This window comes from Rhinichthys klamathensis, unplaced genomic scaffold, assembly GCF_029890125.1.
Source record: "Rhinichthys klamathensis goyatoka isolate OS25496 unplaced genomic scaffold, OSU_Roscu_1.1 h1tg000191l_1, whole genome shotgun sequence".
Taxonomy (NCBI): domain Eukaryota; kingdom Metazoa; phylum Chordata; class Actinopteri; order Cypriniformes; family Leuciscidae; genus Rhinichthys; species Rhinichthys klamathensis.
The window spans coordinates 3,011,486-3,037,667 of record NW_026606717.1 but is presented as its reverse complement, the minus strand read 5'-3'; the positions used below and the strand labels follow the sequence as shown (position 1 = coordinate 3,037,667).

At 37.3% G+C, this 26,182-nt stretch overlaps 1 protein-coding gene across 1 annotated transcript; it reads left to right on the top strand.

The window, feature by feature from the left end:
* Window positions 1-920: 920 nt before the first annotated feature.
* Window positions 921-26,131, top strand: gfpt2 (glutamine-fructose-6-phosphate transaminase 2). The gene is made up of 19 exons (XM_056262110.1): window positions 921-1,064; window positions 1,911-2,018; window positions 2,377-2,472; window positions 2,570-2,695; window positions 4,764-4,822; window positions 5,832-5,966; window positions 8,157-8,218; window positions 11,116-11,195; window positions 17,545-17,662; window positions 17,904-18,067; window positions 18,641-18,736; window positions 19,822-19,919; window positions 21,351-21,471; window positions 22,072-22,229; window positions 22,841-22,955; window positions 23,211-23,338; window positions 23,444-23,611; window positions 24,245-24,406; window positions 25,407-26,131. The coding sequence occupies exons 1-19, from the start codon at window positions 1,058-1,060 to the stop codon at window positions 25,449-25,451; spliced, it is 2,046 nt and encodes a 681-aa protein (XP_056118085.1). The 5' UTR covers window positions 921-1,057; the 3' UTR covers window positions 25,452-26,131.
* The last annotated feature ends 51 nt before the right edge of the window (window positions 26,132-26,182 follow it).

Here is a 26,182-nt window from a genome sequence, read left to right as displayed (position 1 = left end):
TATAATGCTTTAAAAGCTCACTCAAGTACTGCGGAGCTAAACCATTTAGTGCTTTGTAAGTAATCAACAATATTTTAAAATTTATACGATGTTTAATAGGCAGCCAATGCAGTGTTGACAGAACCGGGCTATATGGTCATACTTCCTGGTTCTGGTAAGAACTCGAGCTGCTGCGTTTTGAACTAGCTGTAGTCTGTTTATTAAGCGTGCCGGGCAACCACCCAATAGAGCATTACAATAATCTAGTCTTGATGTCATGAATGCCTGAACTAATTGTTTTGCATTTGTTAATGAGAGCATATGGCGTAATTTAGATATGTTTTTAAGATGGAAAAAATGCAGTTTTACAGATACTAGACACGTGACTTTCAAATGAAAGATTGGTATCAAAGAGCACACCCAGGTTCCTAACTGACGACGAAGACTTGACAGAGCAGCCATCAGCCATCAATAAGCAAAACGTTTACCCAATCATAGCAGTTGGCGTTTACGTCCACGTACGTCTTAAATGCGACACGCCCATTAAAACGCAGTGCTCGAAAGAGAGGGTCAAAAACAGTAAAGAAAATAGATTATTTCTTCAAAACTAGGATTTTTTTAATGTAAAAATCTTGATAGCATTATAAGTGGACCTCAGAGAACATTATAAAAAATGCAGTTCATGACCCCTTTAAATCTTTGCTTCGTTCCTCCATTTTAAAGGCATAATTTGGATAAGCAAATTTATACGTGGCGCACAACACATAGCTCACTGTGTTGAGCGTATTCACAGTCAATAGTCTGAAATAAATATTAGGAAAACTAGCGTTACAAACAAAAACATGATCAAAAACAGGAATCCTTAGTATCAAGCACTCAGTCCTTTCAGTCGGCCAGTGGTGGGCGGGGCTGACGTTGCCTTGGGAACCAGAGAGGTGGAGCAGGTTATAAGTTGTAAGTCCAGGCGGCTGTTAGTAATTCCTCCTCGAAGTCTTTGGATCATATTGCGACTTGCTCTGCTTTGCTTCACCACCAGACCCTCCAAACCACCTTCAGCTTCAAAGAATACACTTCAACGATGTGCGGTAAGTTCAGCTTGTTACTGTACAGGAAAAGGAATGATGCGTATGATTCGAATATCGTATCATACTGTTAGTTTTCAGGTTGCTATTGTCTCTATTAAACTATTAGACCCAGTGTGTGAACGTGACGAGTCGAATGCCAGCGTCATCATATAAATGTAAATAGTTGGTTGGTCTGGTGACTCTCTAGTCATCATTCACTGGAGTTGTGACAGTTGAAGTGACAGATCCGGTTTGCAGTGCGACTGCGGTCGTGACTCAATGCTCAAAACCTACTGAACGACCTACCTAGGTAGCATTTCTGGACATCAAACGCACCTACTATAGCCAAATATGTGGTTGCCTGGTATTTCGGTTTGTGAGTGATATAGCAGCTATTCATATGACGCAGAAGAATCCTGTCAACGTCGTAGCAGCTCAAACTGCGTTTTATGACACATAAACTCGACGTGGCTGATCCCAAATGTGTTGAATGAACTTTATCACTTTGTCTACTATTATTAAAAATAACAAGTAAGTTATATGCCTATATAAAAAAAAAAAAAAAAAAAACTACTTGCAGTTAATATAAAATTAATTAAATAAAGGCAAGTTAGGCAATAAAATAGAGTACACTTACCTTTTTTCATGACTGTTTCTTAAAGTAGACTGGTGCACTTTGTAACAATGTAAAATTAAGTTATCTATCTATTTGCCAACAAGCATATTTTAGTAAATTGGTTTCTCTGAATCCTTCACTCTGTTAATGTCATATTTATCATCATCTTAATGTGAATTGATATGAACTTTTTTCATTCGCCACTAGTTTTTTTGCTCCCTCTCTAATCCTTGCTATCTTGTATCTGGCAGGAATTTTCGCCTACCTGAATTACAGAGTGCCACGGACGAGGGGGGATATCATTCAGACCCTCATAAAGGGACTTCTAAGACTGGAGTACAGGGGTTATGACTCTGCAGGTAAGACTGCCACTCCCACCTCTGTGAAGGCAATGTCAGTGTGTGTTACGCAGGTAACAGATATGGCACAAGAACTGAACAGTAGCCTTGTTTCTTGTATATTGGCAGCGCAGAGGGCCTGGAGTGTCAGTTCTTTCAGCTGAAGCAGTCAGTTGATATTTGTGTGAAGGGGATTATTGTGCAGTTAATTTTTTTTTTTTTTTTTTTTTTTTGCATTCTCAGGCCCTTCTTTCTCATCTTATGCGCTCATTTTGTTTTTATCAAGACTTTAAAATAGAGACAAAGAGAGATTGTGACCATAAATGATGTTGTGTAGCCTATCATTTATCTGGTTTCTTGTATATATTTGTCTGGTCAGGTGTTGCAGTAGATGGCCCAGGAAAAGATCACACCGCTAATATCAGCCTCTATAAGAAGACAGGGAAAGTGAAAGCTCTTGATGAAGAAATCTACAGTATGTTGAACCACTTTATTGTCAACCTTATCTTTTATCTTTAAAGTGCTTCTATAATGATTCATTTTCAATATAAAATTATCTTTTGTATCATCAGAGAACAACTCCATCGATCTTGAGGCAGAACTGGACACACACTTTGGCATTGCACACACTCGCTGGGCCACGCATGGGGAGCCCAGTGCGCTCAACAGCCACCCTCATCGATCCGACAAAAACAATGGTAAGACGTCGAGCGAGATGAGAGACAACGCAAATTAACTGACCTCGTGATGGTCATCTGGTTTATATCTGGTCATTAGTAAATCAGCTGTGGTTGCCGTCAGTTTATGTGCTCTTTATCCAGGAAAGACAGGACTTGGCAGCCGAAACAGGCTTTAAAGCCATTAGGTTTTGTTTGTTAATGAAAGGCTAGTGAAAGCTGTAATACTGTCAATAATGCTTCAGATGTGAAAGTTCACCTCAGAAAATAAACGCCTAATAAGGGGGTAGAAACAGACAGCAGGAGGGTCCTCTCGCCACACAGTTTGCTTTGCTACTGATTCTGGATCTGCTTTCTCCTGTAATTCATACAGGTATGTTTAGTGAGGTTCAAAAGTTTTATATATTTTTTTCTTTTATATTTTACCTGATGAGCATATTATTCAATTTGATTTGAGAATGATCCAATGGGCATCTTAGGTTCGATAGGCACAAGAGCATCTGTACAAAGCAGTGCAGATGATCATTGTCAGAAAGTTACTTACATTCAATTTGTGACATAGAAGTAGTGTATTCCAAAATATTTTTATGTTATATTATTAATATGTCAAGTCATATACACATAGGATGGCTTGAGGGTGAGTAAATAATGGGATAATTTAATAATAACTTCTAAAAGTTAAGATAACCGTCAAGTTCAACCTGTCTTAAATCCCCAAAGGTAAGATGTTCAATTAATTTATTGAATTTCAATACTAAGCACTACTATATAACACTAGTTACATATAATACAAATTACTACCAGGAATGTGGAAAGGTACTCTGAAGTGACACAGATCGAGGCAGCACGCACAGATTAAGGAAGCATTCACTCTAGAGAGCGCAAGTAATCTTTAAAAAAAGCTTTTTTATCTTGACATGGCGCATTAAAAACACAATTCTGAGTGATTAACTCCCGGCATGCCGGTCGCGACGAAAATAGTCTGCACGCTTATTGTGATAACTACGGTAATCTACAGGCAGTGGAAAAAGATTGGCTTTGTTTGAGGTGTTTTCCATTCAATGAGTTAACAGAAATATCTGCCTTTCAATCAAGTAACAAGGAAGCCTTGCATTTTCTTCTTAAGAAAAACATTCTTAGTCTTAATAACATTCTTAGAATAATTGATCTTTTTCTTAATTTTCTTAACTACTTCCTTAAGAATATTTTCATGAATCCGGCACCTGTACATATTTATTAATATTTGTCAAAGTCGTCAAATCTATCTCTCTCTCAGATCAAAACTATTTTATTTTATACCTTTTACACGCTGGCCATTTTCTCAACCAACTTCATTAGGTGCATCATGGGATGCTTTTCCAATATTATTGAATGAGTTCACATGTACGCTAAACACGTTGGATGCCTTTTCTTTACTCTTTGGTCCAATTCATCAATTTAAATAAACTATAAACTGGTAAACGATTACACTGTTGTGTAGCATTAAAGTAGAAAAATTAGGGTGTATCTGAACTTTTGACTAGTATTGTGCCTTCAATGAGGACAAATTGTAATGAACAATAGTACCTACCTACTACAGTATATAAAATTACTACACCACACGTAGATCATCAACAGTTTGTCAAACAGCCATTCTTCAAGTATATTTCACATTGAAATAGAAGGCATGTACGCTTACATTCATGAATGACTTGACTTGATAAATGACTGCCATTGTTGTGTATCAGCTATTGTATGTTGGATCTGACAGAAGGCATGTTTTGTAGGTGAGGATGTCATTAAGCGAAACGTGGCCCTACATTAGTACGTTTACAAAAATACATAACATGCTTTATCTCAGATGCCTTTCTAATTTGGCCATTTATGTTGATTTAAGTGGAGGGCCTTCCAGCAAGAGTTTTGCTCAAATGACACTATTTTACAATTAAACACACATGAACCAGCTAATCAAGGTTTTCATGTTGGAAGGTTGCACTCTAGGAACAGGATTGGACACCTGTATAATTAGTTTCTTCATGGATTTTAACAAAAGTAATTAAAATAATTGTGCAGTGTATTTATTCATCCTTCTCTTTACGTTTCTCTCCAGAGTTTGTTGTCATCCACAACGGCATCATCACAAATTACAAGGAGCTGAAAAAGTACCTGGTGAGCAGTATTTTTAAATACCTCTTTAGTCTTTACTGGCCATCCATTCAGAAAAAAAAAAATGCAGGGCGGGGATCATTTTGAATGTAAAAAGGAGGCTCTACATACCAGACAAGATCCAGAATAGAACCAGTTTGCTGAAGCAATGCCAAAAGATAGTAACCCACACAGCCTATTGACATCAAAGGAAAGTCGTTTCAGAGAAAAAGGAAGCAAATACATTTTAATGAATAATTCTGAACAATTCTTTTTCCTGTTGAAATAACATGCATAGAAGAAACGTTTTAAATTAAGACCAGGAAAATGTTTTGATTTCATAAAGATTTTGATTGTCAATAGTGTTCCGCTCACACAGAAGTCACTCTCAAACCAAGCAGATTTCCTTTGGTCAACGCAGTGAATCCGTGTGACCAACTTGAACCTGTTGCAAAATCTGTGTGGGAAAATTGTTCGACCTCAAGCGAAATTCCCCCCAATCGCGCAGCTTCCTATCGGAGTGACTGGATTTCGCAAATGAAAATTTGCATAACTGCGATAAATGTGACTGCACCTGAAGTGCGATTGATTGGTCGAGATATAAAGAGAAAATGTCGCAAGCCTGGACTTCTTATCATAACTTAATAATCATTTTTAGGCGTGTACCTTAAGTCAAGATACTTATTAGGACATAGTGTAGAAAATATGTAATTGCTCATGACATATTACAAATGGTGTCTTTATCATTTTAGTGGTACACATCACATCACGTCATTTATTGTCTAGTAGTTAGTTGCACGGCATACCACAAAACAACATTCAAAAGCAATGAGGAAGCGTTCAAAAGCAACGAGGAAGCGTTCAAAACCAATATAAGTTTAGTATTTCTTTCTCTCTCTCTCTCTCTCTGTCTTTCACTTTCGTTTATCTTTGATTCCTTCTTTCTGCCCCTATTCCACAAAAGAAAAACATGTTTTGTTTTGCCGCTGCTTGTGTCTGTAACCATGGCTTTTCCATCCCAACCCATTGATAGGTTTCCAAAGGCTATGAGTTTGAGTCGGACACAGACACAGAGGTCATCCCTAAGTTGATCAAGTATCTCTATGACAACCGCGAGAATGATTATGTGTCCTTCTCCACCCTAGTGGAGCGCGTCATCCAGCAGCTGGTAAGCATCATGAGTGTGTACGTGTTTGTGTGTGTTAGGGGTGAGGGGGTGGTCTAACTCATGCCTCTGGGAACCCCTTGCTCGGATTGTGAAAGTGAAAAGCCAGTTCTTGCTCATTTTCAGCCCTCTTAAAAACAAGGAAAAGAAGTTCAGAAGTTCTGCTCTGTTTGAGTGGTAGTTACATGATTTTTAACCACCATAATATGTGTAGTCAAATTCGCACTGATAAATCAAGTAAGGCATGAATAAGAACTGGCTAACTGTTTTTTTTTATTTGTGTGGGTTTTTTTTGTAAGCATCTTCATCTTCAACAAATTGATCACTCAGTCAAAGTTTGGTCTTCTTCACTGTCAGTTATATAACCAATGGTAACATTTATCAGCACATAATCGAACAACTCTTCCTCGTCTCTAGGTGACTGATATTACCTAGATTTTCAAATGTGGACACCTGGACCTTGTTTTATGAGTCATTGTCAGTACCTTTGGACGACTTTCATAACCATAATTTCTCTGCTGGGAAGTTCAGCTCTATCCAAACATTGTTCCGTGACGTTGTATGATATTTTTGACAGGAATCTAGTCTTTATCATTGGTTTATAAAACAACCCACTTTTCCTATCAGCATGACATTCCCCGTTTATACCATCTCTATAGTACCCTGCCTGTTTTATGGCATCTTCTGTAAATTGCTTACACTAAATTTTGATTGCTCTCTATCTAAACAGCTTTGGCAGCCATCTTAGCGATGGAAGGCTGAGAGATAAAATAATGCTAACATTGAGGTGTTGTTTAAATAAGGAATAATTGAGGACAGGCTGTTGAATTATTAGAAAATGTATGCACACCCGAGGTGGTAATGCCTTGGGTGTGCATTATTTTTCAATAATTCAACAGGCCAGGGTCAATTATTCAGCTTATACTACGGTTACCACACCTCAAAACATTGTTCAGATTTGTCAGGTTTTTGTCATTAAAACGCTCTTGTGTGTAGGACTAATTTCTAATCCCAATCCTCTGTTGCTAATTCCAAAACGTCATTTGAGAACTAGTAACCGAGGCTTTTGAGCCATTTATGGCAGACTAGTGCAGTTATTAGAGAGAGCAAGAGAGATTTAGCGTATGTGAATTACCTGAGTCTGGTGCGAAAAATATTACTGAAATAATTTGGCGAGTTGATATGGAACTGTAATGCGGTTAAGACCTGCCTGTAACTACTTTAGCAGTGTGTTTCCCTGAAAAAAAATGCCCACCTTAAAACGTTCATCAACCAATCAGATTCAAGCATTAAACTGCCACGTAGTATAAATATAATTATCATTATTGTAATTAAAAAATTATGAGATTTAAATTATTGTTTAATATATATACACTGCCTATATTTTTACTGCCTTTATTCTGATTTTAATTTTAAAAATATATTTTATATATATTATAAAATATATATTACGGATGTCAGGAAAAATGTCACAATGTAAAAAGTAAAAAATCCTATGGTATGAAAAAGTATTTTGTAAAATATTTCACAATATTACTATTTTTACTTTATTTTTGATGAAATAAATGTAGTGAGAATTTTTGTTTTTGAAAGAAGTTGAGAGACTCCTTTCAAAAACATAAAAAAAACTGACTTCAAACTGTTGAATGGTTGAGTAGATATTCTGTGTGTGTAGAGGATGGATGGATGGATGGATGGATGGATGGATGGATGGATGGATGGATGGATGTGTCTTGTGGGAACAAACTGTATAGAGCAATTTAGTAAAGGCTGTATGTGTTGAAGCACATAGTTGTAAAATGTCTACAAAGTGAGTTGTGTATCTGTGTTATATATGTGTGTACTGGAGTGTGTGTGCTTTCCCTTGAGTCAGAAGGGGCTCATTGAGGAAGTAGGGGCAAAAATAAGCTCCCTCGGCACACAGAGAGGGCCCCTATTCCCCTTAGTTCAACCCTCACTGAGGGGCTCTGTTCCTCCCAGCTCCCCGATGCCCCTCCACCTCACCGGGCCTCCGCTTCAGGCCTGATCCTCAGCTGGGCTACAGAGGTGGGCTGGCGAAGAAACGCGAGACCCTACATTTGCCTGTTCAACAGAATGACGATGTTTCCATTTAGATCTGTATCATAGCTATTCCTCTGCCTCGCCAATGAACATTTGTCTCATTCACTGTTTTTTTTCTCTATCTTCCCTCAGGAAGGGGCATTTGCTCTGGTTTTCAAAAGCATTCATTTCCCAGGAGAGGCTGTTGCCACCAGGTCAGCAAAAGCTATGGTTTCTCTGAACTGTAACACACTCAGGTTTCCTCATTCCTTTCTTGCTCTTTCCATCATCTGAGATGAACTCCTTCCCATTATTTTCCTTCGTGCCAGTGAACAGGAGCCAGAAGGTTACAATTCGCTGTCGCCAGAAAAGATTTACGATGTTCACTTGCGCATTTAAAGACAAGGAACTAGGGTCCTTACAAAGCTGTGCCTGTCCAGGAATCAGGGATATAACAAAGGTGTTTATTAAGGGTTATTTCACCATGCTTGGTTGGTACTCTGACCCTGTATATATAATTGGGAGTCGACTAAGGCCAAGACCAAAGTTAATTATTCCCATCTGGCCATCACTGATTGTGACGAATGTGTTGTTGGTTTTGGTCAATTCTGTCCTGCTGTGAAGGGAACATTTTAAGACAGGCCATGTTGCAAGACCCATCAGTGTGGGTTTCTGCATAGACACTAAAATTATGTTGTTGGTTTTGCACCATCTACAAGTAAGAGACTTTTTGGAAAGGTTATTCAAGGAACCTTTTAGGGGGATGTTGCTTGGAATATTTGTGAGTGGTGTTTCTTCAAACTCTTTGATGCCAAGGACCCCATTGACTTTTATTGTGTGAACTAAAAAACAACAACACATTTTTAACTTTGATAGCCCTAAAAAAGCATTTGTAAAGTTCTGGAAGTTTTTTTTTTTTTTTCATTAGTTTTTCCCATAGGTATTTTAAATAGACTTTGTTAAAGTTTTTTAACCCATCCAACAAGTTAAGCAGCTAAAGGGTGAATCAAAACACTACAAACTTTGATTTGAACGTCTATATCTATATAGATTTTATACGTCTTTAAACGTCTATATTGAGGGAAAGAACTACAATCCCATGAAGCAAATGTGAACCGCATAATCGAATTAAAAACGATGGCGAAATATAAAGCTATTCATTTACAAATGTTGAAATGTATAAAACCAATATATTTTAAGTTTATTGCAAATATGCATATGCATACAAACATTTCAGTATTTTTAGAGCGTAGAGAGACCTACTCGATAATGTCATTGGCAGTGTTTCATGGGAGTGGGCGGAGCTAAAGAGCAAATTTTGAGTGTGTTCCTTTTTTACTCTGATTAGTGTAATTTTCTGTACAGCATCATGGGTAATGTAGTTTTTCACAAGGAATTCTACTGTTAAACAAGCAAGTTACAAAAAATAAGATGAAATAATGCAGGCTGACAGCAAATTTTAATTTGTAGTGGTAACTTTCGCAAACACCACTCACATTCAGTGTATTATTATTATTGGTAACAAAAAAAAATAATTTTCATTCATTTAAATAAAGCTGAAATAAAATGAAATATAAATATTAGATGAAACCTAAATGAAAATGATAGAAATGTTACTTTGGTAACTAACTGAAGTAAAATAATCGTAAGTACTAAAATTACTAAAACTGAAATGAAAATTCAATTAAAGCTAAATGGAAATATTAACTCTTTCCCCACCATTGATGGAATTTTCCAGCTTTTTGTGTTTTCATCGTTATATGGTAGGGTGCGCTTTTGATGTGTGATCAAAACACATGCAAAGATGAAGCAGAAACAAACGATGTAAGCAGAAGCATATGTAAAATAATGCGATCATCAAAATTAAACAGCATAAAAATCAAAACTACCTAATGTTACTGAATGAAATGTCGACCCAGAGCGAGCTATAGGACTGTGAAGCTTTGGGGATGTTGATGGACGTGATCTACTCCATCTATGTTTTGATCATCGTTCTGAATCCGATCTGGATGTAGTCTTTGGAAAAAAAACCCGTGATTTTTCTCAACTTTTTGCTCAAAATATCTTGCTTTTTTATGAAACTTACCGACATTCAAGTGTTGATAAAATAGAACGCATTAAGCTGGAATAAAACTTTTTTGTTTGTTTAAATCAGAGGCTCTGTTCTTTCTTTTGATATATTGCATGTTCAGATATTCATACTACAAAATATTCTGGGGGTCATGACATTTTTGTGAAAATGATCAAAAACGCTGGCAGGGAAAGAGTAAAAAAAAACTGACAAAATGATTTTTTAACTCAAATTAAATTGAATACTGAAAATAATAGCTAATTTTAATAAATACTTTACAGTGTATAAATAATAAAACTACAAATATGTAATTAGTCTTAAATTCTAAATGCCAAGTTTATTGCTCTGTCCATCCCAAAGAATCCATTCCAACGGATTAACATTAGCACATCACTTCCAAATTCTCATACTTCCTGTCTCACCTTCATTTGATTATCATTTGATTACACGTGTCACCAAAGCTAAGTAATCTCAAAAGTGCGCTGCTGAGTTTCAGCATTTTGTTGTTCATGGTTCATTCCGGAAACTTCCATCCGGTGTGAAGTTAGAATCCAAAATAAACTTCATGGGATAGTGAACATTTGGCTTGCTATACACACTGAAATGCATCTGCCCAACCAGTTCAAACAAAGCAAGCACTGAGAAACTGCTCCAGCGTGGACCCTTTTGGCACGTCAGCATAAGAGACTGTGGGCTGCGCCAAGCAAGATAGGTGGTGCATGTAAAGGACAGGTCTGAAATATTTCCTCAAACAGTGGTGAGGGAGGTGGACCTAAACAAGGATATGATGAAATAGGGAGAGAGTGAACACAAGGATCTTGTTTACAGCAGGGCTACGCTAACACCGTCCATTGACTGTACATTGAAACTAGGGCAAAGTCCTGCAGGTGTGCTGTTGTGCCATAGAAACGAAAGAATCTTTTTTTAATGTGAGGGGAAAAGGAGATTAAATGTCTTTGCCCTTTCTTACACACACAAAGTATGCTTTCCATAAGCAGTCGATAGCAAATTTATCCCTCTGTCTCATCTTATTTCAAACAGGAGGGGCAGCCCGCTGCTTATTGGCGTGCGCAGTCAGTATGAGCTTTCTACCAAGGAGATCCCCGTCCAGTACAACTGTGGTAAGTCCAGCCCACATAATCCTTTGTTCTCGTCTGCTCAAACCAGTTCTATTCATTAAAATACATTTGTGAACACCAAGACACCACACCCATACTTCTTTTATGTGCTTGTTTAACGTTTCATTCCAAAATGATTTGCATCAATAGTGAGTTGGTCCTCCCTAATATATTCGCACTCTTCTAAGACGGTTTTGTACTGTATGTTGGAACATGCACTACTATTCAAATGTTTGGGGACTGTAAGTTGTTTTTGTTTTTTTAAAGGAAGTAATACTTACATTCAGCTAAAGTGGATAAAATCGATTTAAAATTGACAGTAAAAACATTCATACTGTTACAAAATATTTCTATATCAAATAAATGCTGTTTGTTTCAACTTTTTATTCATCAAATACTGTAGGTTTCCACAAAAACATTTGGCAGCACAACAGTTTTCAACATTGATAATAATAACAATAATAAGAAGAAATGTTTCTTGAGCGACAAATCAGCGTATTAGAATGATTTCTGAGGGATCGTGTGACTGTAGATTTGAAAATCCTGCTTCCCCCTATTATTGTTGAATCACGGAAGCTACACCAGTTACTTTTGGCAAAAGATTTCTATTTATTATGTATCATGTGTCAGACAGAGAGAAACACAGGCATATAAGAATAAGGCTACATGAGAGGAGGTCTTCATTCCAGAATTCTCTGTTCCCCATTTCTCTATCTTCTCATCCCATCATCTCTATGTTTCTCCTTCCTCTCACCCGATCATGCCTTTATGTTTCTCTGAGGTGGTACAGTAAGATTGAGCTTATACATCACAGAGAGACTTACAACTTCCTTGTAAGGTAGAAAAACATATCGCTTATGTTTAAAGATGAAATGTATACCTAATGCACATGGTCCAATCCGCTATCCACATTAAGAAACTATTTCTTCAGTGTATACATTAGTGGTATACAAATGGTACATTTGCATCAGTTGAAACATTCCTTTAACATGCAAAGAGCAAACCAACTTACACATTTGAAGTATAATCATCATTGGAACATCTTTGCTAAGTGTACATAAGCAAAATATAACTCTACCAACTCTCTGCTCAGCACACATGTACAAACATAGTCTGACTTCACAAAATGCATTATGAAATTATTATGAAAATGAATAAAGAAAAATAAAACTAAAAAATAACATTTACCAGTAAAGTTTTAAGTCTTCAGTGGCAATGAGTAATGATGCTGAAAATTCAGCTTTGACATCACAGGAATAAATAACATTTTAAATACTATAAAATAGAAAACAGATATTTTAAATTGCAATGATATTTCTGTAATGTGTGTAGTTCTATGCATAGACAGTAAAAGAAATGGACACAGCGACCCCATAGATTTCAACGGAGAAAGTTGAAGCCCATAAAAGCACTCACTTCCTGATAGCCAAGCGCACTGCGCAGGCTCAAACTGAGCTTGACGACGTAGAGGTCACGTGAGCGACCGTTCTGACCTTCTAGTAGCTGTACCGAGACAAATCTGAATTGAAATCTGAAACAAATCTGTTGTTGAAATATTTTGTCCCGTTGCTTTTATGAACTCTCTATCTATGGGCTTCTTCCTTGACTTTATGCCTCCATGTCCACCCGATTGCCTCATAAACAGTAAATGATTGCCTACGAGCTTCTACTTCTGTCTATACGGTAATTTCTCCACTGTGCGACAGAGCGTCCCGTGTTTATGACGCAATCGTTAGCCTATTTTTACAAAAACGGCTTATACGGGACCATAACGTAAGATACAAAGTAACGGAGCCTTTTATCCATTGTCCCGTTTCTTAAGAAATAAATAATGGACAAATTGAGTCTTTGGACGCCTCAGATGTAAAGTTATTCGCTGTCAAAGTGACGCCAAAATGAATGGGAGTCAATGGGATGCTAACAGCAGGTGATAGCCAGCTACAATGGCGGCCCCCGGAGGCAGCTTCAACTTCCGGCTGATGGATTACCCCCTTGGTTCTATGTCTGTTTTGTTTAAATTTTCTCTGTTCTGGTTTCCTGTGCTTATTAGTTTCCGTAGTTACTAATTTACACACCTGTTCTGTTTTCCGTCTGTATATTTAAGCGGGCGTAGGTTTGGTTTTGATATTGGTGGGGACATTCCCAAAGGTTGAGGAATCAGGAAATGAATAGGATTAATAGGATAATATTAAGGTTTTTAGTCTATATTGACCTTAACAATACGTTAATGAATTCTGTAATGTTATGGTAACTATTAAAGACAAGAAGGGAGTTTAACAGAGACTTAGTGCAATACGGTCTTGTTCCTTGCTTTTTGAAGACGCCAAACACATGTATGCATCTGTCATTAAAGGAATAGTTAAGGGATAGTTCACCCAAAAATGAAAATTCTGTCATTTACTCTCCCACAAGTTGTTTCAAACCCTTGTGAATTTCCTTCTACTGAACACAAAGGAAGTTATTTTGAAGAATGTTGGTAACCAGACAGTTGACGGACCCCATTTACTTCCATAGTAAGAAAACAAATACTATGGAAGTCAATGGGGCCTGTCTGGTTACCAACATTCTTCAAAATAACTTCCTTTGTGTTCAGTAGAAGAAAGAAACTGGTTTGAAACAACTTAATGATGACAGAATTTTCATTTTTTTAAGGAAACTATCCCGTTAACAGAAATTAAAGCTGCAGTCGGCAAGTCTGGCAGATTGAGTGGATTTAGGAAAATTTTGAATGTTTACAACTCTCATGCCCCTCCCCTACTATCAACGAATGTACCCTCCCACAGTCCCACCGAGTTCATGCTCGTCAGTGCGTGTGCACCAGATTTTCAGTGAACGCGCCCGTCTCATCAGCATCAATCAACACCATGGATTATTTGGAGGTATGCTGTCCTGGCTAATCTACCGATAGATTGCAATTGCTAACGTCATTTATACTCTAAATGAGCTTACTTGATTTTCCGCCATCACTCTTCGTTACTGCGCGAACTTCCGCAAACTTCAGGCGTGTGCATGTGATTGTAACGTGCGCGAGGGGTGGCGTGTGCCCGATCTGTGATTGACAGTCAGATCTCACTGCGCTGATTGGACATGATGAACCGGGAGCTGTGGATTTTTGCAAAACAAATAACACGCTCTAGGTGGAGTTAGAAGCTCTGGTTTTTTTCTAAAACCACTTTATTTATGTTGTTCTGTCAGATTATAGTGTCGATTTCACTGAATATGATAAAAAAAATGTTGGACATGACACACAGCAACTTGTGCCATTGTTCTGAGCCATGTTTTCAGTGTCCTAAGAGCAATGAAACTTATTTCAGCCTCAGCTGATTAGACTGGGATGACAAGGGTTTCAACTTGATCAAACAGACCTCTCATTTCAACAAGACCAAGCCTTCTACAGACTAAGCAATTTTGGGTTTTCATGTTTAATGTGGACTTTCCATAGTCATAATGATTTTTTTATAACTGTGTATTCTATCCCCCTACACTAACCATATCACAGATAACTTTCTGCATTTTCAGAAAACCTCACTTAGTATGATTTATAAGCTGTTTCCCAAGGAAAAGGATTTCGGAAATTGCCATCTTTGTGGGGACATTTTGTCTTTGTCCCTACAAAAAATGGCAATATACAAAAATCTTGTCCTTGTGGGGATTTTCCTTATAAATCATACTAAATTATGTTTTACTAAGTTTCAGTGCTCTTTGTGCGCACGCACACACTTACAATGCTCTTTGTCCGCACACACACACTTACAATTATGCTTGCCACTTCCCAGCAAGCAATTTTGCGTTTAAAAGACGTCTAATAGCCGTCCAAACACAGCCCTGACGTCTAGGCTAAAACGAGGCAAAATTTGGGCTATCAGTGAAAATTTAATAGACGTCTAACCATAGCCCAAGAATAGAAAGAAAATAAATGAAATCAAACACCTTGTAATCACTGTTGACTTTGCTTACATGATGGAATATAATAAATCTCACAAGTTATTTTGGCAAAAACGATATTCTAAATTCAAGTTTATTTTGGCTAGAAGTGGGTTACTCATAGCCGGACTAATTCGAGTCTATAGTTAATCTAGATGGAGAAATGACGGCTATTGCTTGCTGGGTTATCCCGCGATTGTCATACATTATACTGTAAAAACTGTGCTGTCCCCGAATCATTATTTGATGCGATTTGCCCCGTATTTTTGTGCACAGAACTGTAGATTACTCCCTAGCTTACCGCATCTAGGTTTCCTTCGGAGGAGCTTTGCCGCTTCGCACAACCAAATGTAGCTACAGCCTCTCACAAGTTAGAAAGAAAACATAAAGCCAATCAGTTTAGCGATGTGTGTTAAGCAGGCTGGTTAAATAAAATAAGAAATACATAAAAAACACAAGACCCAACCGGGCAACAGTGGTTATTTTTGATCAAAATTATTGCTAGGGACAAATCAGTGTCACTGGATATTGGTAGGGACACGTCCCTAGCGTCCCTACTAAATTCTACGCCCCTGCTTCAGTTCTTGGTTCGGTCTCGTTTACGTCTTTATGTGGTTGTTATCCTATCATTCCAGAGATCTTCTGCGGGTTCTTGTTGGATTATTATTAAATACTGTTTTTGTTGTTTACTCCTTAGCCATGCGCTGTATTGCAGCCACTTCACCCATCACAATTTCACAATATTCTAGTAATATTCTATAATATTTTTGTTCAAATAAATGCAGCCTTGGTGAGAATAAGAGACTTCTTTCAAAAACACAAAATTCTTGCCGACCCCGTACTTTTGAATGGTATTGTAGCTTTCTGGGATTTGCTCCCATTCAGACACTGAGCATCAGTCCAATCAATCCCAAATGTGTTCATTGTCATGCTAGAACAGAAAAGGCCTTACCTAAACTGTTGCCACAAAGTTGGAAACACAGTTCTCTATAATGGAATTCTACATTGAGATTTGTCTTGAAGGGATAGTTCACCCCAAAATTAAAATTCTGTCATTATTTACTTACCCTCATGTCGTTCCAAACCCTTAAGACTTTTGTTCATCTTTGGAACACAAATGAAGATCTTTTTGATGAAATCTGAGTGATTTTTGTCCCTCCATAGACAGCTACGCAACTTTGACGCTTCAAAAAGTTCATAAAGAGATCGTAAAACTAATCCATATGAATTGAGCAGTTTAGGCCAAATTTTCTGAAGAGACTCGATCGCTTTATATGATGAACAGATTTATTTGAGGCTTTTATTCACATATTCATCAACTCATACATCAGCTGTGGTAAATGGAAGCTCAAGCATGTTCGCTTGACGTGTGAGAAACAATGAGGTTCATTCTCGTGTTACGCTGCACATTTGAGCTTCAGCAAGAGCCAATGAAGTTCAGTCTTGTGTGTTACGCTGCATGTTTGAGCTTCTGCAAGAGCCAATGAGGTTCATTTCCGTGTTACGCAGCACGTTTGAGCTTCTGCATGAGGTTTGTTCTTGCGCGTCAAGCAGGTTCGGTTGAGCTTCTGTTTGTTATGTTATGATCAATGTTTAAATGTGAATAAAAGCCTAAATTCAATCTGTTCGTCATATAAAGTGATCATGTCTCTTCAGAAAATTTGGACTAAACCGCTCAATTCACATGGATTAGTTTTACAATCTCGTTATTAACTTTTTTAAGCGTCAAAATGGTAGTTGTGTAGATGTCAACAGAGGGACTGAAAGCACTCAAAGAGAGCTTAATTTGTTTTCCGAAGATAAACGAAAGTCTTACGAGTTTGAAATATAATGAGGGCGAGTAATTAATGACAGATTTTTCATTTTTGTTTGAACTATCCCTTTAACTGGAATTGAGGAGACTAGCTAAACTAAACTGAAGGGGGTCTCGCATACTTTTGGCCACAAAGTTTTGCCACAAAAACAAAGTATGTGCTTTAGAAAAAGACAAAAGGCAGCATTGCCGTCATTTTGTCCTCTAGCACATTTTGAGCCAAGTTATTGGAAATGCATGTGGCTTCCTGCCCAAGCCTGGTTTCGAAATATGGTCTTTTATGATGACAGTCGTTATCATCTACTGTATTTGCGATAACCGTAATGCTCCGATATGATCTTTTTATGAGAGCATGTGATTTGATTATATAGCGGAAGTATAAAACAAACTGTTGTATAGTGAATATTTAAGTTGGTTTTAAACATTAAAAAAAAACATCTATTTTTCTATTTCATTTTAAGATATTTTTAATTAATATTTTAACTGTGTGCTAACAGAAAAGGTCAATTGATTATATATTAAATCAGCTGACTTTAATTAATTCTCTGTTTATATTTTACCGAATGTACTTTTAGATGTTAATAAGTGTGATTTGTTATTTCCTTTTTCCTTAAGGTGATTCCAGGATAGATGAACAGGAGAAAAACTTACTGAACCAAGTGGGCAGCACCAATGCCTTGCACTCAGTCCATGACAGATTGGCGGTGGAGTTTTACTTTGCCTCTGATGCTAGGTAACATACACCCACATATTACACCGTTGAATCTAGAGCATTAACATAATATTGACATTACGAAGCCTAAAGACTGCAGACGTCCTGTTTAAACAGGTCATACCGGTTGCTAAGTGATATGGTGACAACTTATGATGGCAGTTCAGCAATGCACCCTGCTGACCAAAAAACCTCATTACAAATGTGATTGTGGTAGTAAAAGTAAAGTAAAGGGTGATTTACTTTTATTTTTCTCTGTCAGTGCCATCATTGAGCACACCAACAAGGTGGTTTATCTGGAAGACGATGACGTCGCCGTGGTGGTGGAGGGGAAGTTGTCTGTGCACCGTGTTAAGCGTAAAGTTGGGGAAGACCATGTCCGTCTCATTCAGACCCTACAGGTGGAGCTCCAGCAGATCATGAAAGGTCCCATATCACACTAACACTATCGAAACAATGGTTAAAACGCCCTACCACTGAATAATTCAAAAAATGATTAGTGAATTATAATTGAATAAAGATATAACGCATCAAATACAATAACAAACAGGTGAAAATATGACCATAACTCCGTAAATCTAACACATCTTAACTAGGCATGATGCAACAGATATCTGCATTTACATTTTTGCATTTGGCATTCGCTTTTATCCAAAGTGACTTATGTTTCATACATTTCTATCAGTCCTTGCATTACCTTCTAATCGAACCCACGACTTTGCTGTTGCTGGCGCCATGCTCTACATTTCAGAACATTTTTGGCAGATTGTTTTTTTGTTCATCTAAAAATTAATTTGGTCATTATGTACCAAATAACATAGCAAATGCATTTGCTGTTAGTTTTGCAGAAAAACAAAAAGGAACAGTTTTGGAGGAACTAAATGGGCATATCAGTATCAGTTCTTTAGATCTTTGTCGGCAAGGCCTTTGGTTTGATAACAGTGACTTGAATGCCACGCCGCACTTTGGTTTTGAGCTAACACCGTTTCATACCTTTAGGTAACTTCGAGGCTTTCATGCAGAAGGAGATCTTTGAGCAGCCTGAATCTGTCTTTAACACCATGAGAGGCAGAATCTGCTTTGACAGCAACATAGGTACAACATGACCTTCCACTTTGCCAGAATATCCATGTCAAATGAAATTAGGCTACTTCTTGTAGCACATCCCTGAAAGTGCTGCCTGATTTGATATCGTAGAATTACAGCTAATCTCAAAGGTGAAATGTGTCATTTCTGCACCATTAACAAATGGAAACTATTCCATCAAATGGAAACTACATCAAACGACATTGATTTAGGCCCTGTCCCAAATGGCACACTCCGGACTTGTGGACTTCCTCAGAGTCCACACTTCGGTGACGTCATGTAGTGCAGCCCTATAGGGCCCTTAGCGCGAGTCCGCGAGGGCGCATTGAGAGGTATTTTTGGGACAGACTCGATCGTCACGCCGGAAACAGGAAGACGGTCTGATTGTTGTTATGGACAGGAGTTACAGGTTCGGGGAAATATGCTGCCTATTGTTGTTGTGTTTACATATGACTCAGTAAAGCCCTGGCATTCTGTTCTATTTATTTAATGAATCATAATGCGATCGTATTATTCAGCTCGCTATTATTAGCCTATGTTTGAGACATCAACCACTGGTCGATGATCATAATGTTTGTATAAATTTGTCATAAAAACCATAATGATAATTAGACTTCAATATTTTCTTCTCAGCCATGTTAACAATTGTCCGTGAGCGAAATCTCCTCCCATCCGTTGTCTGATTGGCCTTTTGCAAGGATTCCTGGGTAGTTAAAGTGCGTGGAGCCTGCATCTGTGCGGGCTTCGCGGAAGACCGCTTCAAGGGTACAAAGGGGGCACTGCTGAGCACACTTCAGAGCGTTAAAATGCTAAATAGGACGGCCTACGGACTCGTAGACTCGGCGAGCACGCGCAATTTAAGTCCACGAGACCGAAAGTCCGCATGAAGTGCGCCATTTGGGACAGGGCCTTAGTCAATGTTGCCTAATGGTTACACATTTCCTGGAAATCAGCCTACAAATTTAACTAATAGTTATTTAACAAATAATGCAGCCAGGTGTGTTTGGTTGCAAAGAGTCTTATAACCAGAGAATTTGAGCCTGATTTGCTTTGTGTTTTGGATCAGTTAGCATGTCTATTATTTTTGTGCACAGTTCTTCTTGGTGGACTGTCCGACCATCTAAAGGAGATCAAGAGATGCAGACGCTTGATCATTATTGGCTGTGGAACCAGTTACCATGCGGGAGTAGCAGTGAGTTTTTTTTTTTTTTTGTCTGGAGCATAACAGATAGATATTTTATTGCATTCATATAGGAAAATGATGAAAGAATGAGATTGTTTTTTGTATACTTGCTAATATAGTTATCCATTTTCATTACAAGGCTCTTTGCTTTCATTTCAAAATGCTCTGTCCACACTATCTTTTTCCACAAGTTGATCATCCACACTGAAATATTGTAAACTGTACAAATCGTCTTACTGCACAGTAATAAAAACTCACTGTGATGATACCGAGAGACCAGACACAGTAATAAAGTTATTATGCTATTCTTCTTGCACGATCATTTAATTATCAAAATATCCCCCCACTAACTCTTACAAATCGCTATGCCATGTTTGGTCTAAAACACAGTTGCCCTCATGTTTTGCCACAGGAAAACATTTATGTTTAATATATATTTATTTTTTAACAACACTTTGAAAATAAATAGAAGGACCCTTTTAATTCAGCTCAAAATATCTTACATTTGGTGTCTTTGCCGACCTTTTGGGGGGGAAAAATAATATAACATGATATTTCATCACTCTTGCCACTAGATGGCATTTTAACTCTGGAGCAAATGAGCTGTTCTGCTGGGTCCTAAATTCTGTTTTTCTTCAGTAAGCATTCAGATACACATGTAGACATTATCATTTTTTTGGTAAAGGTTTAGCATTTTTAGTTTTAATTTTGATCATTTTTAAGTTGTTCTATGTGTACTAAAGCATTCCTTGCATTCCATTCATTTCTAAAGGGGGTCAAATTGACTTCAGAGGGAAGGATTTGTTACTTTTTTAAAATTTCAACCACAAAACTCCTCGAATCCAGTCAATTTTTTATTTATTTGTGTTTTTGTTGTTCAAGTGCGAAAAAAGTCCTAGGTTCTTGGACCTCTCCGATGAACACTCAATGTTTTTGAATTCTTTTAAAAAATGAGTTTCGGTTCAAAATGCTGCTGCAAAGAAAATCTATTTATATGAACATTTCCAAGATAATTCATGTGAACATGATTCATTGTTTTAATCAATCGACAGCCATAAAACGTTGTAATAATCTGCATTCTCTTGAGTAATATAGGGGCGCTGAACGCTGTTACCGGAAACTCCCGAGTTGTAATAAGTAGAACGCAAAATGGTTGTGCAAGTAGCCTAGTCCATATGCATCACCTGATTAAACATGCGTTAAACATACGCTTTTATAGTCCATGCTACAATGCATAAAACGTTATTTTCAAATGTATCCATTCCAAAAAAAAAAAAAAATTGTACTGTACATTGATCGTTAAACTTTCTATTTGACTGCTGTCTAATTTCAAATTGAAGGACTTCTTTAAGAGCTTTATGTCAATGACCAGCTGGCTGTCCATTTCCCTTACTTGAGCACATGATCACATCACAGCATTATATCTGATTCTCTCTGCAGACACGTCAGATCCTTGAGGAGTTGACTGAGCTTCCTGTTATGGTCGAGTTGGCCAGCGATTTCCTAGACCGCATCACGCCAGTTTTCAGAGACGATGTCTGTTTTTTCATCAGCCAGTCGGGTAAAGTGCAGCTCTTTACCGTCAATCTCATGATTTATATTCCAGAAAGGGTTGATAATAATTACCTTTGAACTGATATGGCACTGAATTACACAACAGTAAGTGCATGAGGTGATATAATCTCCAGAAACCCAGATGCCCACAGCACAGAAAAAAACAAAGATATCTCAGTTGTTTCTACCAGATGCTAATGAGATTAAATGGAAAGACTCCTACCTCCTTTTCTCTCAAGAAAAAAGAGACCATGACTTTCATAAGAGGTCTCATGATGTCTCAAACTTTGCTCTGATTTGTCAGGATGTCAAAGTCTGTGATCAAAAGTCAGATATTTGAAAATGAGTGCAAACATTTCTGAGAACTCGATTCTCTTCTAAAAGAGCACTCTTGGAGCAGTAAAATATTTTTCTAGCTGTGGCACATTACTAAAACTCATTGAGTATATTGAGCAAAGTAAAATACTATCAATGTTACTGTTATATATTATATTATACTAATGTTGTATAATACTGTTAATGCTGTAGGTTTCATGTTGATGACACTAACACATGCATGGCAATGCTGCTGATAAAGATATTGATGATATGATATGATTTTGGTTAGGTGAAACAGCGGACACTCTGATGGCGCTACGCTACTGTAAGAAGCGCGGGGCACTGACTGTGGGCGTCACCAACACCGTGGGCAGCTCCATCTGCAGAGAGACCGACTGTGGAGTTCACATCAATGCTGGGCCTGAGGTCGGAGTCGCCAGCACTAAGGTACTGAATTAACATCTTAGACTAATAATAAATAAACGATAATATGTAGTATGGAACATACAAATATTATATTATATTATAGTCCAAACTTTAGGGTTGGTCAGATTCTCATACTCACCAAGGCTGCATTTATTTGATCAATAATACAGTAAAACTGTAATATTGTGAGCTATTATTACAATTTAAAATGTGTTTCCTATTTTAATATATTTTAAAATGAATTTTAAGAGTTTAAAATAAATTTTAAATTGTCAGCATCATTACTCCAGTGTTCAGTGTCACATGATCCTTCAGAAATCATTCTAATATGCTGATTTGCTGCTCAAGAAACATTTATTATTATTATCATTTATATTATAATTAGTTTTTTGGGTTTTTTAAGAATAGAAAGTTCAAAAGAACAGCATTTATTTGAAATAGAAATCCTTTGTACCAATTTTAAAGTCTTAAAAGCGTCAATTTAATGCAGTCTTTCTGAATAAAAGTATTAATTTCTTTCAAAACAATTGTACTTACCCCACATTTTTGAACGCTGGTTCAATATTATATTGTTGTTTTTCTCTCCCCTGTCCATTGCTGATGAATCGAGTTTGTGTTTTATTCATCTGCAGGCTTACACCAGTCAGTTTGTGTCTCTGATCATGTTTGGTCTGATGATGAGTGAAGACAGGCTCTCAATGCAGCAGAGAAGACTGGAGATCATCAATGGCCTCAAAAAATTGCCAGGTGTGTGTGTGTGTTCATGTTTTTCTATCCTGGTGGAGACTTCTGTGATGGTAGAGTTAGTGTAAGGAGATAGAATATGCCGTTTGTACAGTATAAAAACCATTACGTTAATGGAGAGTCCCCACAATTATAGTAAACCAGACGTGTGTGTGTCTGTGTGTGTGTGTATTACATAATTGTCGTAATGGTCGGTATATTGCAGTAGTTCATTAGTGCTTTGAGGTAATGTTAACTTTGACATTGTCTTCCATTTAGAGTTGATCAAGGAAGTTCTGGCTCTTGATGACATCATCAAAAGCCTTGCAGATGAGCTCAACCATCAGAAGTCTCTTTTGGTCATGGGTCGAGGCTATAACTATGCCACCTGCCTAGAGGGGGCGCTGGTGAGGACCATGCAATATATAGACAGAGAAAAGGATTATAACCAATCATATAATCAAAAGAGTGGTGAAGTAAAGCACACTTTTTTTGGTCTTTGTTCACTGTAGAAAATTAAAGAGATCACGTACATGCACTCAGAGGGCATTATGGCTGGAGAGTTGAAGCACGGCCCTTTGGCGTTGATCGACAAGCATATGCCAGTCATCATGATCATTATGAAAGATGCCTGCTACCAAAAGTGCCACAATGCCTTGCAGCAAGTCACGGCTAGACAGGTAACAATCATCAGACTCTAGATCATGTGAAATCATAGAGATAATGATATATATAGAGAGAGATAATGTGATTAAACAGTTCACCAGTAATATATGCTACTGTTTAAAAGTTTGGGGTCGATAGGATTTTTCTTTTTTTTTAAGATGTCTCTTATGCTCACCAAGTCTGCATTTATTTGATCAAAAATACAATAATAACAGTAATATTGTGAAATTGTATTACAAATAAAATAACCTTTTTCTATTTGAATATATTTTCAAATGTAATTTATTCCTGTGATGGCAAAGCTGAATTTTCATATTCATTACTCCAGTCTTCAGTGTCACATGATCCTTCAGAAATCATTCTAATGTTCTGATTTGGTGCATATTATTATCAATGTTATGAACAGTTAATATTTTTGTAGAAAACCTTATACTTTTTTTTTTCAACATTATTTGATAAACAGAAAGTTCAAAATAACAGCTTTTATTTGCATACTTTTGATCAAATCCTTGCTGAATAAAAATATTAATTAAAATAAAATCTTACTGACCCCAAAATTTTGAACGGTAGTGTACATCTACAGATTCTGAAATATCACCAATCATCCGACACTTAGTGATGACTAATATCTTGTGAATATCTTTTAGGGCCGCCCCATCATCATATGCTGCCAGGACGACCCAGAGATCAGTAAAATGGCATATAAGACTATTGAACTTCCTCAGACGGTGGACTGTCTGCAGGGCATCCTCAGTGTCATTCCACTGCAGCTCATGTCTTTCCATCTGGCAGTTCTCAGAGGATATGATGTACGTTTACATTATTCATTTAGTAAATGTTTTATCAAAAAAAGGCGGCATCCCACTAACTGTCTCGATTTTGGAAAGAGTATCTTGCTTACTGATTTCCTCTGTTGTAAGTCGCTTTTGATAAAAGCGTATGCTATATTTCCATGTGATGTGACATGTTAGACTCTTAACAAAACTATTAAAGGGGTAATTCACTGCTGGCAAGATGGACTTTTAATAAAACATGGATGTCTATGCAGTAGAAAGTTGTTTTTTTTTTTTATAAATTGGTGCTACATGACTAGAGAAAACAGAGAAAAGGGGCTACAAAAATGCGCAAGTAAAATCTGTAGTTTTCACAAACAGCTGGAGCTGTCAAAAGACCACTGGATGACGTGAAACACGCATGCACTTTTTCAAAATATTTGTATTTTTACAAAATTTAATACACATTCATAACGCTATACTGCGTGTTATAATACTGTGGCAGTAAATTACAAAAATGAATTAATGCTGCTGCGAGGGTGTCTCTAATACAACGGCTGAGGGAGTGACGGCGAATTTGACATCTTTCTCTCTTCTGACTGCTGTAATCAATCTCACGACATTTTCCCCTCTTTCGGAAAGTCGTGGAAACGCTTATTTTGTTATTAGAGCAAATACAAAATTATATTTGCTGTCATCTCCCTTTCACCGCTATAGACGTTTACCCAACTATGACGACTTCTGCTTCTGAGAACCCCGGAAATGTGAAAAGGGTTTATACAGAGCTAACATACCTTTTAAATATAACGATTAGCTATAAAAATATATATATAATATGAATAATAATTTTGAAGTAGAATATTGTATTTATTTTATAATTATTATAATTTTCAATATTTTATTATAGTATTCTAACAATTTTTTCAAATTAATTTGTCACTTCGCAGTACTATTTACACTTAACTATTGAAGGAAAATGGATGAATCATTTTTGTGTATTTTTATCACATATTATTATTTGTTTGGTTCCCATCAGGTGGACTGCCCAAGGAACCTGGCCAAATCTGTGACAGTGGAGTAGCTCCTCACAGGAAATGTGAACTAATCAAGGTAGAAGAGGAGAATACTGACCACCCAAGTGCAATTACCATTGTGTGTGTTTATGTGTGTTTGCAACTGTGTGAATGTGGAAGTGTGGGTATTTATAAATTATGATCAATTCCCTAAAGGCCACAAGACCTGAATGGATGCGGTGAGGGGGTGGGTGGGGGGGGGGATATTTTATTCTAGTGAGATAGTGAGACATAGTAACTTTTGCTACATAAGTGCCTCAGCATCCAAGTGCAAATGAAGGGAACCCCTAAACTGTGCCTTACACCCTTTTCTCTCAGCTCTTAGCTGAGCCTGAAGGATCACAACTGTCTAATGTTTACCTCTGACCGGGGGCGGTTCTAGGATTTCATCCTCAGGGGGGTTAAAGCCCTCGGTGAGAATCTGTAGCAAGAGACCATTGCCTAAGTGGTGCATCTTTTAATCTTATTACCGTACTATATAGTAAGTCAGAAGTAGCCTACCGGTACTTAGATTGGTACTAAGTCAATACAAAATGTTTTCAATGATCTTATGATACCTGTCTTTTTGCTGTACAGTTCAAATCAGTACACTGTAAATGGTTAGTCAAACAGTAATTAGATATTTATTTGCCCTGCCAAAACATTTACTTGCCTAAATAAATAAATCAAGTAAACGTATGAAACGGGACTTAAGCGAAATTTCACAATTCTCGATTGCAAAAAATAATACTAGCCTAAC

Coding starts and splice junctions, on each gene's coding strand:
- gfpt2 (XM_056262110.1), top strand. Junction 17,663..17,903: donor TACTTTGCCTCTGATGCTAG/GTAACATACACC, acceptor TTTCTCTGTCAG/TGCCATCATTGAGCACACCA. Junction 23,612..24,244: donor AGCAAGTCACGGCTAGACAG/GTAACAATCATC, acceptor AATATCTTTTAG/GGCCGCCCCATCATCATATG.